The 24,765-nt window shown below is 40.2% G+C and overlaps 1 protein-coding gene across 2 annotated transcripts in view; it reads left to right on the forward strand.

Moving 5' to 3' along the window:
- cacna2d3a (calcium channel, voltage-dependent, alpha 2/delta subunit 3a) overlaps positions 1 to 24,765 on the forward strand; it is a 691,437-nt gene that overhangs the window by 586,886 nt on the left and 79,786 nt on the right. For both annotated transcript variants that reach the window (XM_034295715.1, XM_034295716.1), the window contains 8 exons: positions 9,827 to 9,888; positions 9,997 to 10,064; positions 12,678 to 12,723; positions 12,807 to 12,904; positions 19,957 to 20,050; positions 20,357 to 20,452; positions 20,582 to 20,703; positions 21,816 to 21,893. In XM_034295715.1, coding sequence (XP_034151606.1) covers positions 9,827 to 9,888; positions 9,997 to 10,064; positions 12,678 to 12,723; positions 12,807 to 12,904; positions 19,957 to 20,050; positions 20,357 to 20,452; positions 20,582 to 20,703; positions 21,816 to 21,893 — 664 coding nt within the window. The remainder of the gene's footprint in view (positions 1 to 9,826; positions 9,889 to 9,996; positions 10,065 to 12,677; positions 12,724 to 12,806; positions 12,905 to 19,956; positions 20,051 to 20,356; positions 20,453 to 20,581; positions 20,704 to 21,815; positions 21,894 to 24,765) is intronic.

Below are 24,765 nucleotides of genomic sequence, written 5' to 3' on the forward strand. Positions count from 1 at the left end.
ACCCGCCATGATTTGAGTAGGAGACCCCAGGATCAGTAACCGAGGAAGAGCCCCCAAATTGTGATGGAAATTCCATGTATCGACACTCTTAAAGGAGTAAGAAACAGAGACAAAGTTCTCTTGGCACAATTTCACATGTTTATTAAATAATTTGCAAATGAGAGAGACCCATACATGAACAATCCGTATTTATTACATAGAAAAAGGGGTGTGGTAAGATGCTGCCATCTGTCTTGTCACAAGAGTTTACCCAAAGGGCGGGCTGTCCCCCCACCTTATCCTTCTCAACTCCTGAGGAGATACAATGTCTGGATAGTCAACAGAGACACTAAAGGGTTATACAGATTTACGAGTACCCCTCTAATCCACCCGTGCCGGTCAAGGATGTCTCCTATTCAAACACCAGACCCCTCTCGGCATCTTTAACTAGTAACTCATTCATACATGTATAGGACGACAAAGAATACATCCTTCTTCTAGGCAGGAGGACATGGCCCAAATACCTAATAATCCTCTGATATTATACAGACGTGTGTCACAATCAAAGTACAGATTTACATATCAGCCAATTGAAAGACAGACATTTCTCAAATGCACCTTAGTTCAAAATTTCCATAACAACACTAATACTAAGAAATATGGGAGAAACCTATAGATGTGATTTGCCTTTGGCAAGCACACCTAATAGTCAATGTTCATAAAACCTTTATGCAATACTAACCTCCCAGCAATACACCAATAGAAAGGCCAAAAAAAATAACAAAACATTTTAAGTTATGGAAAACAAAATATTTACACTCTAATAAAGATTAAAAAAATGTAGAACTACGTAAAGTGGAGAATCTGGTAGCAGCAATTGAGACTTCAGTTTGTGTGTGTATGTGTGCGCACAAAGTCAGTCCAGTTCAAGTGTCCTTCGCTGGTCAGCTAATTTGATCGGGGAACAAAAAATCCAGTCTCCACATCAGACATCATGTCCTCAGTTGCCCCGGTAAACCACAGCTTCTCTTTAAATGTTCTGAGCAATCAGGTGTCTAGGGTAGGACTGTGGTGGTCGTGGACAAGTGGAACGGCTTTCGTTTTGGCAACGCTTATTCTCCTCATAAGAGCGGTTGTCTATCCTTCATTCATCAGCTGATTTGATCAGGTACTCAAACTCAGCAGAGTGCCAGCTCGGAGTGGAAACCAAAAATCCACCAGGGTCAGTCTCCAAATCTGTTCTCAGTTGCCCCGACAAACTGTAGCTTCTCATCAGCCGAGAGTTCTTTAAGGCAACTAGCCAAAGCCTGTGAAAGTAAATACAATCAACTGACAATGTCAAAGCAGTACAATGTCAACCAGTAAATTCAAATACATATTAAAAGGGATATATGCCAATTTTTACATCTGTCCTTATTTTTTTTGTAAGAAAAATTTGTCCTCACTTCCAATCTATTGTAAAACAAAGGTAATTTTTCTTTCTACACATTTATAAACAAACCTGTCTCTGGCGGCGCCATCTCCACTTTTTGATGTCCCTCTTTGCTGCTCTGTCCAGGTTTTCCAACAAACAAAGTTTCTCCCTTTGTTTCCATAAATGGCTTGCAGCTGCATCTGAGAAGTCAAGTGTGATGTTTTAGCAATTATAATATTTTTATAATACTTAAATCAATGTTTGCGGTCAGGTATGTACAGTTGTGCTCAAAAGTTTGCACACCCTTGGAGAATTGGTAATGTACCGTGAGAGAAAAAAGTGTTTGATCCCCTGCTGATTTTGCACATTTGCCCACTGATATAGCAGAAGACCCCACCGGGTACCACTCATCTCCACTACAAATAGGAAAAAGAGGCTACAATTTGCACGAGCTCACCAAAATTGGACAGTTGAAGACTGGAAGAATGTTGCCTGGTCTGATGAGTCTCGATATCTGTTGAGACATTCAGATGGTAGAGTCAGAATTTGGCGTAAACAGAATGAGAACATGGATCCATCATGCCTTGTTACCACTGTGCAGGCTGGTGGTGGTGATGTAATGGTGTGGGGGACGTAGAATTAAGGCAGTTCTGAAGGCGAAAGGGGGTCAAACACAGTATAAGTATGGTGTTCCTAGTAATCCTTTAGGTGAGTGTATATGTGTTGATAAAGTTGAATATACACAGCAAAAAAATACTTTGCTGGATTTAACACTGAGTGTTATAGACAACACTTTCAAAGTGTGTATATGAGACGGTCAAAATCAGTGTTAAATCAACACCTTTGAAAGTGTTGATTTATTCAACACTTTTAAGTGTTGTCAGATTAACACTGGGTTTTAGAAAAACAACAATTCAGCAGTGTCATAACCTTTACACTCTTAGTGTTATAATAATAGCATTCTTAATGTGTTAATATTAATCACACTTTTCAGTGATGTCACTTAACACTCAGTGGGCTCTTGGACTGAGTATTCAACAGCTAAAAAGTTCAAACTTCATACTTTTATGTGTAATTTCCTAACACTGGGTGATGCACCTCGACTCTTTCAAAGTGACAATGACTGAAAAACAAAAAATAAGGATCTTTACATTAAAAGAAAGACAATACGTTTTACAACGGAGTATGATCCTGCAGTTAATTGACATAAATACTACTTAGATAATGAATACTGATAATGAATACTGGCAAAATCATACTTTAATCCTGCTGGGGCCTGTTCTGGCATGATGCGAAAAGAAAGATGGTGTAGATTTCAAAGTTAAAATCTTCTAAAATTGCTGATGTCATTTACTACAAGTAGTAAATGTAGGGTATAATGTGTCAGAATGGTGATTTATGGCCCTGGAGGGTGGTTGTTAACCTTTCATGTTTTATGGGATGATTGGCGTGGTCTGTGTATTTAAACCACGCAGACATCGGTGATGGTCATTTAGTCTTGCCTGAGCAAACTTACCTACACAATACCAAACATGGAGGATTGTGCGGTGATCAATGTTTTGGGTGAAACATCGTTGAAAGCTAACAATCAACATGCCAGCCCCGAAGAAACCGATGCAGAGTTTAACCAAAATCCATCAACTACACCAGGATATGTTGACACAGGAATGGAAATAGGACGATGGTCGGATCGGTGGATACATCTTCAACCCAGAGCTACCGGAGGTGGCATTTTATTAATTACCCGAAGGCCAAGAGTTTAAGGCTGGTGTAACTGATCAAATGGTTTTTAATGCCAGATTATGGGGCACTTTTCAAAAAGTGTTTAATTTGGGGCCAAAACAAGGCTCACATAATACGGTAGATGCAAGGGCGGAAATCGCGGGGGGGTCGGGGGGGTCGGGACCCCCCCTTTCTGAGGGTTGTCCCCCCCTAAAATATAATTAAAATAGGTGTATTGTAAATAATATAATGGTATATACTTAAAATAATTGTGTAAGTAGTAAAAAAATACAAATGCAAACGGGCTGCTCCCTTTACCTCAGTCACCACCGACACACACACAGTCGGTGGCGGGAGAAAACAAAGTTTTCAGTAGTTGTGAAACCTCAGTAAGTCCAGGCTATTTTATTCACAATTATACATCGGATGAAGTGATGAAGTTCATCTGATATTTTCTCTCTAATATAGATGATGCTGAGTCATTGATAAATCATCTCAAAAAAATATTATTGTGTAAATTAACTTGTGTAACTTAACTAACAGTTACCTACCAATGTAATATTGTCACCAATGTATTCTGCTTTGTTAGCAATTATAACGTTACTCTCTTGTTTTATAGTAGTTTAGGTTGTTTAATAACGTAGCATAGCCTATCACACACACACACAAATACACACAGTACGGGTTGTTCTCAAAGCGTGAGGCGCGCCCCACTGGTGGGGAATAGAGACGTGACAAGTGGAGCGTCTCTATTTTCCTTTTTATGCCTTTATATCTTTATCCAGACATCCAAACTGTCCCAGAAGTTATGGGAGTCTTCCGCATATTGATAGCTCTCCTTGACGCCCGCAAATGAGATCAATCAATGGCAAGACCGCGCACTAGACTAGAGAGTGACTGCGCGTGCGCTTGTCCCCCTCCCACCCCCAAAATTAGTGATGGACGTGACGTCAGCATATTAATATTAGCGGTCCATACTTTCGCGCCAGCCTATAGCTGCTATATGTTTTGCGCCAATGGGTAGCAACAGGCTAGTGTATAAATAAATTGTTCAATGCAAAACATGCTCATCATTGCAGCCACTAATGCAGGGATAAATAGACATGTCTCGTCAAATGGATTGCCAATTTCTTTTCTTTCTTTTTCTTTTTTTTTTTTTTACAGATTGCAAAGTGGCACTTTTATTTATTTTCTATTTTTGAACTTGATACAAATTTTTACACAGCTGCACTTTTATTTTTGAACTTGCTGTTATTTGATGTAGTTAGTTTGTACTTAGATACAACTTGTTATACCTTACTGATATGACTTATACTTCAATAAATTGGGACATTTTTAGCTTGTTGCGTATTTCATTCGCATTGTGTTGGGCCGATGGGGGTTGTTGGGGCTTGAAAATTCCCCCTTGTCCAAAGTCAGGATCAGCTTTTTGAACAAATTATTGAATCTCAATGACTCACTCATTAACAGTGACTTGCTGACTCCTACTGGTGGTTTTAGTTTTACATTTAAAGTATCTTTTCATGTTTTAAAAATCATTTCAAATGTAAATATTTAACAAAATATTTCTGTCACTGCTGACTGCTGTGAACTGACCGCCACACAGAATCAAAACTTTAGCTGTCAGCTGTCCATGGCAGTCCTAAACCTGGCAATGTACCAGGACAATTGAGCTAAATATTGTCTATTTATCGTTATTGATAAAATCCCAGAAAATATAGAGATTTTTTTGTCAATATCGCACACTAATGTTAAGTGGCAGATCAGTGGGCTTGTTGCGTTTGAAAATCTAACTCAGATACGTCCTCTGTCCCAGACAAAATCTAAAATACTATGTTAAGCAAGCAAGATAATTTAATAATTATATTGCTGTGTGGTGAATATATAAATAACATATTTAAACAACTATTGCTTTGTGTTGTTAGCCAGAGAAAATGACAGAGAAAAGAAAAACGGACATAAGATCATTTTTCAGTGCACCAAAACGCCAAGTAAGTACAAAATTAAGGCAAATTGGTTTTGAAGAATGTTTTGGTCAATTTAGCCAGCTTTTTCATTGAACCAGAAAGAAACTTTGAGAAGAAGGATAATGGAACCGTCTCCATGCTACACTAATAATAGAAGTAAGGCTTTCCTCTCTGTACACATAGGCTATCCTAATTGTGCCTGTATTATTGGTGTCCCCTTCAAAACTTGCTCTTGAAAATGTTTAAGTTTATTGTCCCCCCCAACAGTTAGATGAAATTTTCGCCCATGGGTAGATGTACTGTTTAAAGTTGTCGAGGGGCTGAAAGAGTATGACACTGTTAGACTGGAACTACTTCTGGAAAATGTCAGCGGGGTAGATTGTGACTGCGGACAGTTCGACTGACGTAAGACCCTGAAGCCCCGCCTTACGTAAACACCGTCCTCAACACAGCATAAAAACGGACAGACCGCCTGTGACTATCAAGCAGTCAGGAAGAATTTACGAAACGTCTCAAGATTACAACCAAGCGGTGATTGAAGAACCCAAGGCTGAGGACTGGCTGTGTGACGCCTGGGATGACAATGCTGAAGCCTTCTACGGAACCCCTGACCCCGACAGCTTGATTCCACCGGCATACCCAGCAAGAAACTACCACTGGATTGACCGGATTAGTGATCAGCTAGGTCCTCTTAATCTGTCATACCTTTCAAATGCTAACAAGAGTTATCACAAAATGGACAAACACCTTGCACCATAAGTTTTAAAGGTCATCAAAGCAACATTGGCTATGATTCTGGAAAACATTGTTGCGGTTATTCTCCACAAAGCATGCATCGAATGTGAAGTGGACCACCCGAGCCAGACGAGACATTCTTGTCCCGATCTGCCTGATTATTTTTTTGAGACCCATTATGCTGACATCGTGGAGACAGTTTTAACACCGCGACTGAAACATGTGTTGGTCAAAGCTTTGAACGCATCAGGCTTTCATGCACCACTGACCGATGTTCACGTGGCCACTGAGAACTTTCTGCATGAGCTCAAGTTGGAGCCGAACATCACACAGAAAATAAGTGAGAACAGGGATGAATACATGGCTACATTTAATGAGGGTACGGTATGCGACGCAGTGGCGTCATGGTGCGACGAAAACAAAGAGTCTGTTGTCTAAGGCCGGGTAACTTCAGTTCTCATGTTAACATGTATACATCCAAACACTATGAGAAATCTGAATGTTGGAGTAACTTTTCTGAATGTGTAATTTCGAAAACTCAGATAAAACGATGCTAAACATGTAATACTTCTCATTATTGTTGTACCATACAGGTTCTTGAGAACTAATCTAACATTTTCTTCACAAACGTCAGCAGGCTTCATCTTAATAGACTGATGGTAGCTATGGTTGTATCCATGATCTATATCTTGAATAACGTCACACTTAGCGATGAGTGTTGGCAGTTGTGATATACCTCCACATTTGTGATTTAATTGATTTATTAAATCTCTCAACGATACTCGCTTTGACATAGTTTCCTGTAGCAAAATGTTTTATGTTGTACTTCTTCATTAACATTTCAAAATGTGAATAAAAAAACGTTTTGTGGTGTTCTTCCTTCTTTTAATATGTCTTCAAATGAGGGTGCTGTAAGCATGACTCATGTCAACCAAATCCAGCTGAAATTGTGAATTTATATAATGAACAATAACTCTATTTCTTTGAAAATGTATAGCTACAGGCCTGTGTAGCGTGTATGTAAACCCATGTAGAACTGTTCTGCCATTCCAAATACACTTTTCATACCCCTTTTCTTACATTTATTGTATCACAATAAATGTGAACAGAACAATGAAATTAGTCACCTTTTTTGTGATTTGGTACCAAAGTAACACTGCTAAGTGACAAATACCTTTAACACGCAATTTCTACAATACTGGTAGTGTTACTTCAAAACTCAAGAGTGTACAGCCATCAAAGACTAACACTCAATGTTTAACAGTTACACAGTTTTTAGCAGAACACTGGTAATTGAACACTTTAGAATTTACTGTGTATGTTTACAACATATATGCTCTAATGAGGTGTATATGTTTCATACATGTGTTGCCATATATTACTTTTCTGTATGGGCTAACTTACTCTAGCACACTCATCATTGATTTGCTGTTTGTTCCGATGTCCATTGTTTTCTCTTGTTTGGTGTGCAGCTGGGTGAAATGGGCTATGGTATTTATGGTTAATTATTTTGTTTTCTGCACTAAACTTATTTTGATTGTGATATAATCATGTACTTGTTTACTTAAATGAACAGCACAATCAATTTAAAAGTTTAGTACTTAACAAGTTCAAATTTTTCTGTCATGTTCGACATGTTTGACCCATAAGGTTTTTGGTGCTTAATTTGTATACCGGGAGGTCCCAGAACACATTGTGGCAAGCGTGAGAGATCGATCCGGTGGGCTTAGTTGTACCTGTTTCATCAGAGTCCAGCTCAATTTAAGCACTGGTACTACATAACCATTCGGACATCCAGAAATCAATTGAAGAAAAGCATTGTTTACTTTTGCTTTAATCTTGTACATTCTTGTCTTGTTCTTCCCACTGTACTTAACTTTACCAACACTCAAAAACACAAACAGACATGCTTTCACAAAATGTTCATCCCCTTGGGTAAAAGTTGGATACGGAAGTGAGATTTTGAGGGCTAGTTGAGTTAAAACCAAATTCTTAGGATATATTGCACATTGTTATGGAGCCCCCACTGCAAACATGCAGACACACATTCTATTTCCAGTCTAGGGGTGGCAGAGCAAACAATCAGCAGGGATGCTCTACTGTGCCAAGAAGCTCACTCAACCCTATTCCCCCCACGAATCTCAGCACACGACCACATACACACAGACATACACACACACAACTAATATCACAAGGGGTGGTATGAGCTGCAGTGGAAGTGTATGTGAGTATGTGAGGATCTGTGTATCTCTGTGTGTGTTGTCGGGCGGGGGGGAATGGGACTGTTAGAGTCTTATCTCTACTGAGCACATGTTGCTAAATCTGAGTGAGACAGCAGCCTAGTGATTCCCTTTTTCACCGCCTGTGTGTTTGTGTGTATATGTGTAGGTAAACTAATTAAATGTTAAACCCCACACCAAGACTTGGACACATGGAAGATCCCACTGGTATCCCTCACCCTACACCCACGTCTATATTAAAGGGGTGCTACAGGATTTTGGATAGTTGCCGGTTTCCCCAGAATCAAACCAGTGTTTTGAACACTAGATAATGATTGGCTGAAAGCCATGGTATATGTTTGCAATAAGGCATGAGAGGGTGTGGTATATGGCAAATATACCAGATTTCTTCTTAGGGTGCCTGGACACAGCTCTTTGCCGTGGTATCACAAACCCCCAAATTCCATATTGTTCGTATTAACTGTTTACCAAAGCAATTAGAGCACTGAAAAGTGATATGATGTTATACTTGTAGTATACTGTATGTACATTTATTTACACATATAAATCAACAGAGAGTAATGTTTCTTTTACAGCTGAGGCCTGTGTTACGACAATGCAAATCCATAAAAATTAGAAAAACATTAAGAAAATCAATCACCAATGACAATCTCATCTCATCTTCATGCGCTTATCCGTATCGGGTCACGGGGGCAGCAGCTCCAGCAGGGGACCCCAAACTTCCCTTTCCCGAGCCACATTTGCCAGCTCTCCACATTTGCCAGCTCACATTTGCCAGCTCTCGTTCCCAGGCCAGTGTCGAAATATAATCTCTCCACCTGGTCCTGGATCTACCCCGAGGTCTCCTCCAAATGACGATAAAAATGTTAAATGTCTTATTGGCCCATTTAGGTTAAAATCACTCAGACATTCCATGAGTGTGGGGCCAAATTTTGAAAAGCAGTTCTAAAATGCCCAGTTCTAAAATGCCCATGTTATCTCCAGCACTATCCAGTCTTGAGAGCATGTTTGGTAACTGCTGTCCTTCCAACTCATTTTCGAGAATGACTGCCTTATATAAAACATTAACCAATGTCTGGCCCTTCCAGATGTCAGTGACTCCCAGGCAACTGAAGCAGATAACGACTGCAAAAATGTGCACCAGTGATAATACATAGTATATAGCAGAGGTGTTAAACCGGTTCCACAGAGGGCTAAGTGTCTGCAGGTTTTCCCTTTCACCATGTACTTGATTGATTAATTAGGTCACTAGTTGGTTAGTTTCTACCCTGACCTAGTTGTTTAGGCCTTAAATGGGAACCAATTTAAAGGAAAAACCAAACACCTGCAGACACTTGGTCCTCCGAGTGTCAGGTTTGACATCTCTGGTATGGATCATCCAAAGTTAGGTTCTGTGAACTGGAATATAGCATGTCATTTTATTTATTTACCAACCTATATACAGCAATTACCTCAGAGAAGATTAATACCAATACTTTAGTTTGTTACTTAATACTTAATATTTAAAATATTGATGATAACACAGTAAAAAAAGTTTGACAACCCTGCTATAGGGCATATATACGTGTGCCACTAGATGGTGCCAGATTAAAGGGGATACAATACTCAGCATTTAAATACCTCCAAACAATAACTGCTATTTTGATGCTGATTTTGAAAAGTCTGGGGAGGGCTTTCCACTGTTAGAGTTAAGGCGTGTCTAATGAGAATTTTTTGCATAATGCATTAATATTATGAACAGGAAGTGTTATCTTCTTTTTGTATTTCAGAAGCGTGTGCTGGTACTCCATAATGATTACTACTACACTGACATCAAGGGAACCCCTTTCAGGTGAGGCTATCTATAGCATTCTATGTGGTTTGATCATGTTCTGGAAAAAAATTTGTGGGTTTGTGTGTATACTGTACACGTGTTTTATGGTGGTGTGAATGTGTTCAGTCTAGGAGTGGCCCTTTCCAGAGGCCATGGGAAATACTTCTTCAGAGGAAATGTGACAGTTGAGGAAGGTAAACAGATTTCTCTTATACTCCCTCCCTCGATTCCCTCTTTCTCACTCTCTTTCTTCCCCTTTCTCTCGCTTTTCTCTTTGCAATTATTTGTAATGTTTATAGTTTATATGTTTCTTCATTGGTATGAAGAAATTACATACAACCATTTTTGAGAAGAAAATAAATGTGCCATGTTAAATGTGTATTGAACAAAATAGTGTAATACATTTAATTACTTTTTAAAACGGTTTAATTATACATTAAGATTTTCTTATTTTATTTTGCATGCAACTACCTGAAGTATTTTTTCCCACATGGGTTTCTCTCCTCTCATTCTCTCTTTTAGTCTTAAACCCTTTTTCTCTCCCCAGCACTTTCATTCCATCCCATGGTTTGCCTCCAACCTATGTATTCCCTATGTATTTTAAGTTATTATTCATGGTGTGACTTTAAGTGTGTTTTTATAAACACATGTCTTGCGTGGAGGTTTGAGAGCATGACTCGGCACTTCCTGCTCTCGTCAATCCTGTCAGAGTCACTCAGGAGAGGCATTTTTCACTAGACACACAGGACATGAATTATAAATGAAGGCAGAGCTGAAAACCAGAAGTTAAGTCAATTTAAGTGAACTGAAAAAGCTATTTGCACTGTCCTAAATTGTACCTTGATATTTCAGGGCCAGTGTTCCATAAAACATGTTTTCAGACTCATTCCAGTCTATAATTTTATTGTTAGGTTTATTTGAACAGTGAGAGAAAATGTATACATTTATTTGCATTATAATGAGTGAAATAAGTATTTGATCCCCTCTCAATCAGAAAGATTTCTGGCTCCCAGGTGTCTTCTATGCAGGTAACGAGCTGAGATTAGGAGCACACTCTTAAAGGGAGTGCTCCTAATCTCAGTTTGTTACCTGTATAAAAGACACCTGTCCACAGAAGCAATCAATCAATCAGATTCCAAACTCTCCACCCTGGCCAAGACCAAAAAGCATCCAAGGATGTCAGGGACAATGGGCTACAAGAAGATGGAATGGGCTACAAGAAGGTGACAGCAGTTTGTGCGATTATTCGCAAATCGAAGAAACACAAAATAACTGTCAATCTCTCTCGGTCTGGGACTCCATGCAAGATCTCACCTTGTAGAGTTGCAATGATCTTGAGGAACAGTGAGGAATCTTGTCAATGATCTCAAGGCAGCTGGGACCATAGTCACCAAGAACGGGACATTTATGAAGATTACAATTGGTAACACACTGCGCCATGAAGGACTGAAACCCTGCTGCGCCTGCAAGGTCCCCCTGCTCCAGAAAGCAGATGTACAGGCCTGTCTGAAGTTTGCCAATGAACATCTGAATGATTCAGAGGAGAACTGGGTGAAAATGTTCTTGTCAGATGAGACCAAAATCGAGCTCTTTGGCATCAATTCAACTCGCCGTGTTTGGAGGAAGAGGAATGCTGCCTATGACCCCAAGAACACCATCCCCACCGTCAAACATGGAGGTGGAAACATTATGCTTTGGGGGTGTTTATTTGCTAAGGGGACAGGACAACTTCACCGCATCAAAGGGCGATGGACGGGGACATGTACCATCAGATCTTGGGTGAGAACCTCCTTCCCTCAGCCAGGGCATTGAAAATGGGTCGCGGATTGGTAATCCAGCATGACAATGACCCAAACACATGGCCAAGGCAACAAAGGAGTGGCTCAAGAAGAAGCACATTAAGGTCCTGGAGATTAAGGTCTCCAGACCTTAATCTCATAAAAAATCTGTGGAGAGAGCTGAAGGTTCGAGTTGCCAAACATCAGCCTTGAAACCTTAATGACTTGATCTGCAAAGAGTAATGGGAAATTGTTTTAGTTTTGTCTCTAACTGTTCAAATAAACCTACCATAACATTTTAGACTGATAATTTCTTTGTCAGTGGGCAAACAAAATCAGCAGGTGATCAAATATTATTTTCCATCACTGTATTATCTGCTGTTTTTTTGTTAGTTTTTTTCTTTCAATCTGGATCCAATTAGTGTATAGACAACTGGTTGAGGGAGCTTCTAATTAATCAGTGACCATAATCAATCAAACAATAGTAGGAGTGAAAACCCAAAGAAAGTTTGACATCTTGGAAATACTTAAGCAGTAAAAAATAGTGGCTCTGTCTCCAAGTCAAACCTATTTCACAGTAATGGAAAGACGTCTCCTTATGACCAGGATGGAGTTGCAATCACATGACCAACCTGGTCATCAGGAGAGATTAGCAAATGACTAACTAGGTCTTGAGGAGGTGTCAATAAGTGAAGCTGCAAGCCCATCCATTTGACTATACCTAATAACCTTGCTAAAATATATTTCTCTATTAAATATGTTTCTAGATAACACATTTTTTGGGGGGTTAAAAATGGGTGATCAAGTCAGATCAAGTAGTACACAAAAAAATGTATGTCTCATGAGAATCACTTTCACAACTACTGCCTGAAGTTATACAAAACCTCAAGAGTGGATCACTAAGTCCTCTAAACATTGCTAAAGGCCATTCCCATCTCTGTTCAGATTATTTGAATTGTTTAATAGTGTGCAATCCCCTCAGGGGTTATGGTTATTTTCTGTTGACTAAGGAGTATTTGTCTGTTCTAGGTCTTCATGACCTGGAGCACCCTGACGTACAACTAGCCGATGAATGGTAGGAGCACTGTGTGTGTGTGTTTTTATGTGCGTGTGTGTGCGTGTGTTGTAACAGCCACTGAATGTGTGTTTGCACTGTAGGACATATTGTAACACAGACGAGCACCCAGAGCATCGGTACCTGTCTCAGATAGACGCCATCAAACTGTATCTCAGCGGACGGGAACCACACCTCAAATGTAAGTCCCCCTCATTTCTTCTCTACTATTCCTTGCGCCCTGCTCTCTCACTCTGTCCCTTTGTCTGTCGCTTTCTGTCTTTCTCTATCAATTTAAGGGGCTTTATTGGGATGGGAAACATCTGTCAAAGAAAGAACGCTAAAATTGCTGAGCGCAATTCAGTGGCGTTTCCGTATATGGGGGTTAAGTTAATCCCAATGACGCTTGCCATTGTTGTGTAAAGATAAGACAAAGGCGGCGGCAGTGATAATACATTTTGAAGTTGAGACTGAATGCACTGAAAATGAAGTTTTTCCAAGTCATTCTGTAACTCTCATGTAAATGCTTCGGTACTTCCCAACCATTACCTACTTAATAGTTATTTATTGTTAAAGTCAGATGCTGAGACACAAAGTGACGTTTCTGAAGATTACAGATAGAATTTAAGTTTGGTAATGTAGCTATATTTCTTTAGCCAGTTTCAACAGAAGGTAATTAGCTAGATGAACTTTTCAGTGTTTTGTGACAACTGTAGGAAGTTGGTTAAAATAATATACTACTAAGGCAATTGATGTGTATTTCTGACAATGCTTTTATATACAGTTAGGTCCAGAAATAATTGGACACTGACACAAGTTTTGTTATTTTGGCTGTTTACCAAAATATATTTCAAGTTACAGTTAAATAAGGAATGTGTGCTTAAAGTGCAGTTTCACAGCTTTAATTTGAGGGTATACACATCCAAATTGGAGGAAGGGTTTAGGAATTCTAGCTCTTTATAGCCCCCTCTTTTTCAAGGGAACAAAAGTAATTTGACAGTTGACTCAAAAGCTGTTTCATGGACCGGTGTGGGCTATTCCTTTGTTATTTCTTCATCAATTAAGCAGGTGAAAGGTCTGGAGGTGATTCCAGGTGTTGCATTCACATTTGGAAGCTGTTGTAATGAACCCACAACATGTGGTCAAAGGAGCTCTCAATGCAAGTGAAACAAGCCATCCTTAGGCTGCAAAAAAAACAAAATCCATCAGAGAGATAGCAGGTACCCCCATCTTTCTGATGGCAGTGGCCAAATCAACAGTTAGGTACATTCTGAGAAAAAGAAATAACACACTTGTGAGCTCTGCAACACAAAAAGGCCTGGACGTTCACAGAAGTCCACAGTGGTGGATGATCGTAGTATCCTTCTCATGGTCAAGAAAAACCCCTTCACAACTTCCCGCCAAGAGAAAGAACACTCTCCAGGAGGTAGACATATCATTATCCAAGTCTACCATAAAGAGAAGACTTCATGAGAGCAAATACAGAGGGTTCACCACAAGGTGCAAACCATTCATAAGCATAAGAATAGAAAGGCCAAATTAGACTTTGCCAAAAAATATCTAAAAAAGCCGGCCCAGTTCTAGAAAAGCATTTTAAGACAAACCTGTAGCAGAATGATGGGAAGAAAAAAGTATGGAGAAGGCTTGGAACGGCTCATGATCCGAAGCATAACACATCATCTGTAAAACACGGTGGAGGCAGTGTGCTGGCATGGGCATGCATGGCTTCCAATGGCACTGGATCACTAGTGTTTATTGATGATGAGACAGAAGACAGAAGCAGCCAGATTAATAAGGATATATTGTATGCTCACATTCAGCCACATTCACCAATGTTGATTGGACGGCACTTCACTTTACAGATGGACAATTACCCAAAACATGCTGTGAAAGCAACAAGCAATGAGTTTATTAAGGCAAGGAAGTGGAATATTCTGCAATGGCCAAGTCAATCACCTGATCTCAACCCGATCGAGCATGCATTTCACTTGCTGAAGACAAAACTTAAGGCAGAAAGATCCACAAACGAACAACAACTGAAGACAGCTGCAGTAAATTGCCTGTTAAAGCATCACAAAGGAGGAAACCCAGCATTTGGTGATGTCAGGGCGGATGATCGATAACGTCCCAAAAGAGGCCGACAAATGGCTCGTAAGGGGCCAACTCCGGCCCGTTAGCTGACCAAACGGTGTTGGCCCAGTCCAACGCCTTGCCCCTCAAGCAGGAGACAAGGGCCGAGGTGAGGGCTGAGGGAGGTGAAATATAGGTCGAACTGCAGCAAAAACCCAGAGCACTGGGCTGCGTCCCCGTTGAATCCCTGGGGAAGGCTCAATTGAATGGTCCTCCTCTGTGATGGTGGAGACGATGGCAGGGGCACTTCGGCTGGTTTGTGTGTTGGCGGTTGCTGCTCAGGTGGCAGCCTCGTCTCCAACCGCCCCATAGCCTGGACCATCTCGGTCACCGCCTCCCCCAGGGACTCGATCATGTTGCCATGTTGGTGGAGAAGGTCACTCCCCGCTTACTCCATTCAGGTGTGGTATTCTGTCATGTTGCAGGTGTAGTGGAGTGCGTCGAAAAAAGTGAGTCAAATGCAGGGAGGCAATGAATGTTTCTATGTATTGAAAACAGTTAAATGGCACGCAAAACAAAGCGCACAAGCCCAAAAACAAGCGTGCATCAGTTTTCTCCAGTACAGATGTAGAACATAGAACAATACCTCACAAAGACGCCCAGAAACACAGGAACTAATATAGGCAACCTAATAAGGGAATGGACACCAGGTGTGTGCAATAACAAGACATGACAGTGCCGTGGGAGGAGGGGGGGGGGGTGGCGCGCGTCCTCCATGCGCAACCTTGTTACAACGACGCTAGCCTAGCCTACAACTGTATATTAATTAATTAATTAACTATCTAAAAAAATATATATTCAACTTTGTAAAACTGAAACAAGTATTGTGGTGTAGCCTATAATTGTGTGAAATGTATGATGCAAATCGGCTAACAATTTCGCCAAACAAATATCAAGAAATATTGCAGCAGTTTGTCTTTCGAATACACTTGAGAAATCCGCGATGGGACTGAGCGCGAAATAGCTTCAGTGAGTTATTTTAGTACAGACCGCTGTCATTCAAAAGGAGATGCCGTTTGACAGATCGTCCAATCATCACGCGGAACCCCGGAATTTGGGCTAGCCCACTCCAGAGAACCTGAGCGTCCATGGGCGCTGAAAATAACTGTTCTAACAGCCCCATTGAAGTCAATGAACGCTTGGCTTCAACAGGGAAATGTGCTGTGACGCTGCAGTATTGCATGAGAAGAAAATCGAGTCAGCCGACCTGTAGCTGATTCTGAACTAACTAGTTTTACAGATGAACGTGTTTTAACGCATTTGTAGTGAATAAAATGTTTACACAATAGTACATATTTGACCATTTATCTTTTTGACATTATAGGGGAAGCCGAGCTTCCCTTGCAGTCTTAAAGAAATCCCCACTGGGCAGCTCTATGGACGTGCCTTGTATCTTAATCTATGAAAAAAACATGTTGGGGCATCTGTAGAGTTATCCCAACACCTCTCTATTTCTTGCTCCTCCCTTAAATCTGTTTTTCTGGGGAATGGAAGTTGATGCTGCATAATTTGTGATATTTGATCTTAAACTAACATCAGATGGGCTTTTCAACATATTTGCCGATGATTCATCAATTCTGCTGGACCAAACCAATAGGTCAAACTAAAGTCTGTCAGCTAGACACAGACCCACAAACAAACGTAAACCTTACTACAGCTACACCTGATTCATCACATATCTGCTTGTTTTTATATGTATCCCTCTAAGCTTGCAAAGGTTTGCTTACCCTTGGAGAATTGGTAATATATGTACCATTTGTAAAGAAAACGTGAGTGAGCAGGCAAAACACATGTCTTATATTTCTAATGGGATTCATATTCAACTGTAGGTTATAACAGCTTGCCACAATCATAAAACACGGCAACAAAGAAAAAAAAATTGCTGAACGCTGTTCAAAAGTCTACATACCCTTAGTTCTTAATACTGTGTATTGAGAACTAAGCATCAATGACAGCGTGCAGTCTTTTGTAATAGTTGTCTATGAGGCCCTGAGTTCTTGCATTCCCATTTGTCTTGGCAAAATGCTTCCAGGTCATGCAAAGTCTTTGGTTGTCTTGCATGAACTGCATGTTTGAGATCTCCCCAGAGTGGCTCAATGATATTAAGGTCTAGAGACTGTGGTGGCCATTCCAGAACCTTCACCTTTTTCTGCTGTAACCACTGGAGAGTCAACTTGGCCTTGTGCTTAGGGTCGTTGTCGTGCTTGAAAGTCGAAGACTTTCAGAAGAATGCAAATTGTCTGCCAGTATTTTCTGATAACATGCTGCATTCATCTTGCCATACATTTTCACAAGATTCCCTGTGGCTTTAGAGCTCATACACCCCAAAAACATCAGTGAGCCACCACCATGCTTCACAGTGAGGATAGTATTCTGTTCACTATAGTCCTTGTTGACCCCTCTCCAAACATAGCGCTTATGGTTGTGACCATAAAGCTCTATTTTGGTCTTGTCACTCCATTACAGTGGGCCAGAAGCTGAGTGTCAAGGTGTTGTCTGCATATTGTAACCAGGATTTTTTGTGGCAATGGCACAGTAAAGGCTTCTTTCTGGCAACTCGACCATGCAGCTCATTTTCAAATTCATCGTATTGTGCTTCTTGAAACAACCACACTGTCTTTTTCCAGAGCAGCCTGTGTTTCTCCTGTGGTTACATGGGGGTTTTTTTTGTATCCCGAACAATTCTTCTGGCAGTTTTGGCTGAAATCTTTCTTGGTCTACCAGACCTTGGCTTGGTATCAAGAGTGGCTTGGTCCCTGAATTGTTCACTTCTTAATGAGTGATTGAACAGTACTGACTGGCATTAGCAAGGCTTTGGATATCGTTTTATAGCTTTTTCCGTCTTTATAAAGTTCTATTACCTTGTTATGTAGGTCTGTCTCACTGTTCAAATAAACCTACCATTAAAATTATAGACTGATCATTTCTTTGTCAGTGGGCAGTATTTTCTAATAACATGCGGCATTCATATTGCCAACAATTTTCACAAGATTCCCCATGTCTTAAGAGCTCACACACCCACAAAACAAGAGAGAGCCACAACCATGCTTCACAGTGGGGATGGTATTCTGTTCACTATAGGCCTTGTTGACCCCTTTCCAAACACTGTGCGAGAAGCTATGAGGTGTGTCAAGGTGTTGTTGGGCATATTGTAATCAGGCTTTTTTGTGTCATTGGCGCAGTAAAGGCTTCTCAACTATTCAGCTTCTCGACTATTCAGCTCATCGACTATTCAGCTCAAGTATCATCGTATTGTGCTCCTTGAAATAACCACACAGTCTTTTTCCAGAGCAGCCTGTATTTCTACTGAGGTTACCTGTGGGTTTTTCTGTGTATCCCATACAATTCTTCTGGCAGTTTTGGCTGAAATCTTTCTTGGTCTACCTGACCTTGGCTTGGTATCAAGAGACCACTTCTTAATAACTGATTGAGCAGTACTAACTGGCATTTGCAAGGCTTTGGAGATATTTTTAGATCCTTTTCCATCTTTATAAAGTTCCATTACCTTGTTACGCAGGTCTTTTGACAGTTCTTTTCTGCTCCCCATTGCTCAGTATCTAGCCTGCTCAATGCATCCTAATGAGAGCTAACAAACTCATTCACTATGTATACACAGACACTAATTGCAATTTAAAAAGCCACAGGTGTGGGAAATTAACATGTAATTGCCTTTTTTACCTTTGTGTCACCTTGTGTGTCTGTAACAAGGCCTAACATTCAAGGGTATGTGAACTTTTGATGAGGGCCATTTGGGTATTTTCTGTTATCATTATGATTTAAAATGGAGCCAAACAACTATGTGATGATTAATAGCTTCATATTATCACTATTCTTCAATAAAAGACAGTTTTTTGTGCATCAGTCATATTTTCTAAATCAATGCCAACATTTCACAATTTCTGCCAGGGTATGCAAACTTATGAGCATAACTGTAGCTCTCCAGGACCAGAGTTGACTGTATGTCTTACGTTCCTCTTGATCCTAATGATATTTTAACAGTTGGATTTCAGTCAAGTTCTAGAGCTATCTCAAGGATGGTCAAAGAACACTGAATGCATTTGAGCTCAATCAGATGTGACATGGCAAAGGGTTTTAATGCTTAACAACAAGTTTATTTTGCATTTGTGTAATCAAGTAAACCAGTGGATGTTGTCAAACAGATCAGAGGTATGGAAGTTATCAACATTCTGACCAATAGTAGGTACTAATGAGTAGTTCATGATATCCAGGAACACTCATACACAGTAACGCCCCCAATTGCGATCTGCAATAAGATATTGAAATAAAGTGGGTTTCGTAGAAAGGTAGTAAAATTTCTCATCCAACTCGTCAGGTGCAGGACAAAAAAATATAGGTAATGATAGAAAAGAGTCCGCAACTCTAAAAGTGCTCCAACAAAGAAATTTAATACAATTTTAAAAATCTCTGAACATTACAGAATGCATTTTTAGTGTTACAAAATTGAACAAATTGAACAGATATATACTAGTTAGGTCCTCAATGCTCCACTGGTTTTCCCTATGTCCTGCTCACGTTGAACAAATCTTGCTGCTGTGATTTTCATTGTGATATTTCACCCAACTTGTATCAATGTTTTATTTGTGTTCAAATAATTTTTGGGTCTGTATGACATGAAAGAAATGCATATGTTTCGGAAATATGGTCATGCATTTGGCAGGAGGTTAGAAAATGCAGCTCTTTTTCCACGTAATTTTGTGTGCTGGGAGCACATTCTGTAGTTTTTCTCTTTTTCTCTCTCTTTCTGTTTCCCTATGCCTTTGTATCTGTTTTTTGTTATTTCTCTATCAGTCAAGTTCAAAGAGTTATTGGCGTGAGAATGAGTAACAATCTCTCTCTTCTCTATCTCCTTTCCTCCATCCTAAGCTTTTCTACCTCTATTTATATATGCTTTACTCGCGCTTTATCCCTAATCTGACCACCCAGTATTGTCTCTTCATTCTGTTTATTTTGTTCTGTTCTAATCTCTTCTGTTTTAATCTGTTCTATTCTGTTTTGTTGTGTTGCATTTGATTTTCTGTTGTAACCTGTTCTATTCTGTTTGGTTCTATTCTGTTCAACTCTGTTGTGTTCTATTGTTTTCTTTTCTGTTTTCTTTTGGTGTAGGTGATAAGGAACTGATCCAGGAGGTGCTGTTTGATGCAGTGGTAACAGCTCCTCTGGAGGCCTACTGGACCAACCTGGTTCTCAACAAGTCAGAGTATGTTCACACACAAATTACACACAAATATAGCCATGCACAAAACACACACACACACACACTAACTCTGTGACAGAAAATAAAACATAAAAGCATATGCTGATATGTAATACAATCCCATTTCCCTTTTCACACACACACAAACACTCTCTGAGCCAAGAAATACATTATGCAGATCTCCCTTCCATATCCATGTTTGGTATGTACCCACTTTGTGCAGCACCAGTGCTCTTAGCTGTCCATTACCTTCATTATGTGTTTTATTTAGCCTCACAGCACGAGTGTTACTGCATGTCTGGTTTCCAGGAACTCTGATAAGGGTGTAGAGATTGCCTACCTTGGAACACGAACCGGACTGTCCAGAATTAACCTTTTTGTGGTTCCAGACCAGTTGACAAATCAGTAAGTAAATGACAAAAAGGATGACACACTTTACAGTCTGCTTCAATTACTTTTGAAACAGCACAAAACCTGTTTGTGAGGGGGCTCTCTCATGGTGTTTCATAACCCCCAATTACTGTCTGTCTCAAGAGACTTCCTGACAGCTGAAGATAAAGAAGGTGTGTTCAACGCAGATCACTTTCCCCTGTGGTACAAGAGAGCGGCTGAACAGGTTCCTGGCACCTTTGTCTACTCTTTACCCTTCAATACAGGTTGGTCAGTTTTTCCTTGATAGGAACAAGAATACCACTAAATAGGCATCTGTGAGACAGGGCCCTTTACACATTGTGGAATCTGGTAGAATGGCGCCACCTTGTGTACATTACATGCTGACACAGGCACACACGTACATCAGATAATTCTCACTGGTATAAATGCACAATCCATTCTGTTCGTATTCCAGAATGTGATTTTTTTTTGTGGTCTGTAATGTGTTGCAGCCAAGCTGAGAGGGTACATGGCAGTTTGTTAATGTGCAAATGGTTATTGCCTAACATAAAGCATTTCCATTACCACATATTTTGTGAAGGATGATTACTTTCTACCAAATGTATGTTTCCCTTACCATTAAAATTTCTAGATCTTCTTCTCCCCCCTATTTTCTCTTTTTCCCACTCTTTCTTTCTGTTTTATTAATTTTGGGCTGTGTTTTTGTGGACAGGGCTAATTGCTCTAAGTTGAAATGGGATATGTAAGAATGAGGTTCACCCTAGAATGAGATGCATGCCTTATGGGCATATAAGCAGGCCCACACACCCTTGAACGCGCACACACACATCCCACTTTTACTATACTATTTTCAGATCAAAACCTATTTAACTTAGATGCTTACAACAATGTTAAACTTAGTCCTGAATCACAAAGCTCCATTCTGAGAGTTTTTGTTTGTTTGATTTATTTGTGAGGACTTGTGGTTACATGCGCATACTTTTCTTTCAGAGAAACCTCTAAGAGTTTGATTGAAAGAATTCCATCCATTAAATCTCGCTCTGAGGATACTGAGGATCTAATTCTGAGGATCTAATACTGACGATCTAATACTGAGGATCTTCTGGGCTCAGTTTTGCAAATGTATAAATGCACAAAAACTAAATGAATTGAACGGCAGTCCCCATCAAGTCAACAAGTTCAAATCAACATATTTCATCAACAACTTCTAATCAACATATAATGTGCAGTAAATCATATATAATTGAGGAAATCCAGATTCAAAACTGAGCCCTAGGGGTCATCGGGTTTGTCACTGTTACCTGCAAGTAAGTGAATACTAGAAATGAGAGCTGGGGGACTGACAGTGGTTGTCCTCTGTGTCTTTTTGTCTCAGGGAATGACAATAAAAGTGTTGTGTTGGCCAGCACGGCCATCCAGCTCTTGGATGAGAGGGAATCGCCTATTGCTGCCGGTAAGTGGATTCAGCTACCAAACATATGCAAGACTCCGGTCAGGCACCCCTGGCATGCGACTCTTACAAGCACACTCTTCAATGGCACACTCTTCTTCACACCCTCAGTTGGGCTATGTTGCTGTGCCTAGCGCGTCACCCTGGTAGAACAGGGATTGGTCAGTCTAAGTGAGAGGTCAACCTCTGGACCTCCTTTTGCATAGAGCATGCTATAGAGTACAGTTGCAAATGTGTGCATCTGTCAGGTGAAGGTTTTTCAGGGCTGTGGTGTGTGAGATGGGCTTTCATGTGTTGTCTGCATATGTTTGTTTTAGGGGGACGTGTGTGGTTTTGTGTGAGAGGAGGTGACAGAGGATTGAAAGCGGAATTCTGGCAACTGTTACTCAGTTTGTCTGCTTTAGCACATTCAATTAGGATAAGAAGTGTTACCGAGGATCTTTCTATTCTGGGCTGTAGTAACCTACTTCTAACCTATTTCTAACCAATATCAAAATGTGGATAATGTATTTATCCTCATTGTGTCCTGGGTTGAGTGGGGATCCAATTCTATTGCTACACATGCAGCCATTTTGAAGCATGTGTATACAGCACAGAGAGCTAGATTAGCTTCATTTTATTTCATGTGGAGTTCAGGTATAGTACACGTTCTATCTAGAGTTTGCCTTACATTGAAAACGATGCACACACATCTATAGGGCAGAAGTCTGTGTGTTGTTATGATTCTGAAAAGTAAGATAGGTACAACCAACAATGACAAGAAAGCTTCCCAAAGGGTCCATTTCAGCTGGTATTGATACCATATGTTGTTTTAAGGTGTTTGGAGTTAGTTTGTTGGCTCATTAGCTAACTAACTACGCTTGCAATGTGTTTAAGTGACGACAAGTGTTCATTTAGCAATTTTATTTTTCTGTTTTCAACAAACATTAAGAGTCAGATGATTATTTTATATGTTGTCAACAATTCTTTGCTTCTAAGCAAACCCAGTCTGCATTTCCTTAAAACAAATTACACAGGAACTCTGGAACACCCATGCACTGGGTGGCATACCTAATTGGCTACTGAATGTTTTAGAGTAAAGATTGGAGATTGGTACATAAATAACAAAATGAGAAAATAATTGACAGAAAAGAGACAGTAGCAAGAGAATGAACCATAGAGAAAAACACAAAGCAATGGAGGCAGGAGACCGAAGAAAGGGACAAAGAGAATGAGCGAAAGATACAGGCAGAGGATAAACAAAGAAAGGGGACAGCGGGAAAGATGATTTCACGGTGCCTGAACGTGATGTTATGCGAATGCTGCATTGTGGGTAGTTCTGGCCTAAGGGAGATGACAGTGTGCTGGAGCAGAAGGAGGAGAGATGACGATTCTGTGCAGTGCCATGCGGACGCACGTGTGCACGCGCTCGCACACACACACACACACACGGTATGTAGTCAATACATCAAAACTAATTGCTGTTAAAAAATACGAATCAGCATGGAGTGCCTGAATACACCGCTTAGCCCTGATATATTGGCTATGCACCAAAAACCCTGAAGGTGTCTCATTGCTACTATGAACCAGTTATCAACACAATTCGTAAAAAATGGTTTGTCATACCTGAGTTTGATCCACCAATGCATTCAGACAATCCGCATTGAGGATTTAAACTACCTGGTTTATAATATCAAATATATTTGGAATTCAGTGGTGACATACTGTGACTTGAAAGATGAGTGCTCTGTGTGAAAGTGTTGAGAACAGTCATAACTGCAGTAATAATAATTACACTGCTCAAATTAGAGTGGGAATGTAATATTGATTTTGCACAGTCTGGACTGGAGATTATGTTTAATGGTAATTGTGGGGAGGAATTGTTAAGGCCAGTTTTCCTCTTCGCTCCAGTGGACTTGAGCTTCATGAATACACAAATACGTTAACTTAACGCGACAGCCCAGTGACATCACATCACACACCCTGGGCACTGCAAGCGTCTCTGACTCATAGCCAGTATTTGTGTGTGTGTGTGTTTGTGCATCTGTATTAGCCTGTGTGCTTGTGTGTATGTGCTTTTGTGAGCGTGTGAATGTGTAGCGGCAAGTTGTTTGTCTCTAGTTGGAGGGCTATCTTTGGTTGCTCACTGAATGGCTTGCTGCGTCCTTCCGGTCGCTTCTAGAATGCTTCACTCTTGTGGGTCTGTGTGGTTTTTCTGCTCAGAGGGATATTAGGACTGTACAACCTGCTACACTCCAGAGGTTGTGTATCATTTCGGCCAGAAATGTAAAATATAGCACTCACTAGATAATATGGGTGATTGTTTTTGTGTTTGCTGCGTCATACACTTAACCATCCATCGAGTATACATTGTAACCAGCATTTCTGGTTTAATTTGAATCCAATTTGAACAATGTGTAACAAATATATTGTTCCTAAGTATTTGGAGTGCATCCTGTCCTGTGACAGGAAGCATTGTTTATTCGCTGATTTTAGAGGGGTCTTAATCTTTTTCTCTTATTGCTGATGTCTCAGTAACATACAGAACCTATTGCTTTATCTTTGGCAGGATGTTACCAATTTTAATTGCAAACTCACACGCATTCACACATCCACATGCACACACAGTCTTCACCATAGTGCCATTTATAATGGAGGGCATTTTGCTGGTGCTTACATAAAATAATTCACTGTCTTGTTAGGCTGTTTCGAGCATGTAAGTTGTGTTTGTGGACAAGAACATGCAACACATAGTTTTCATTTACTTTCTTTTTTTTGTTTCATTATTGCTTGTAGAATCACCCGTCTTCCATACATTAGGGAAAATATATTTTCTCCCGTAAAGAACACACACACACAGTTGGGGAGTAACGGACTACAAGTAATCCATTACACG

The sequence above is a fragment of the Esox lucius genome, chromosome 12, assembly GCF_011004845.1.
Source record: "Esox lucius isolate fEsoLuc1 chromosome 12, fEsoLuc1.pri, whole genome shotgun sequence".
Taxonomy (NCBI): Eukaryota; Metazoa; Chordata; class Actinopteri; order Esociformes; family Esocidae; genus Esox; species Esox lucius.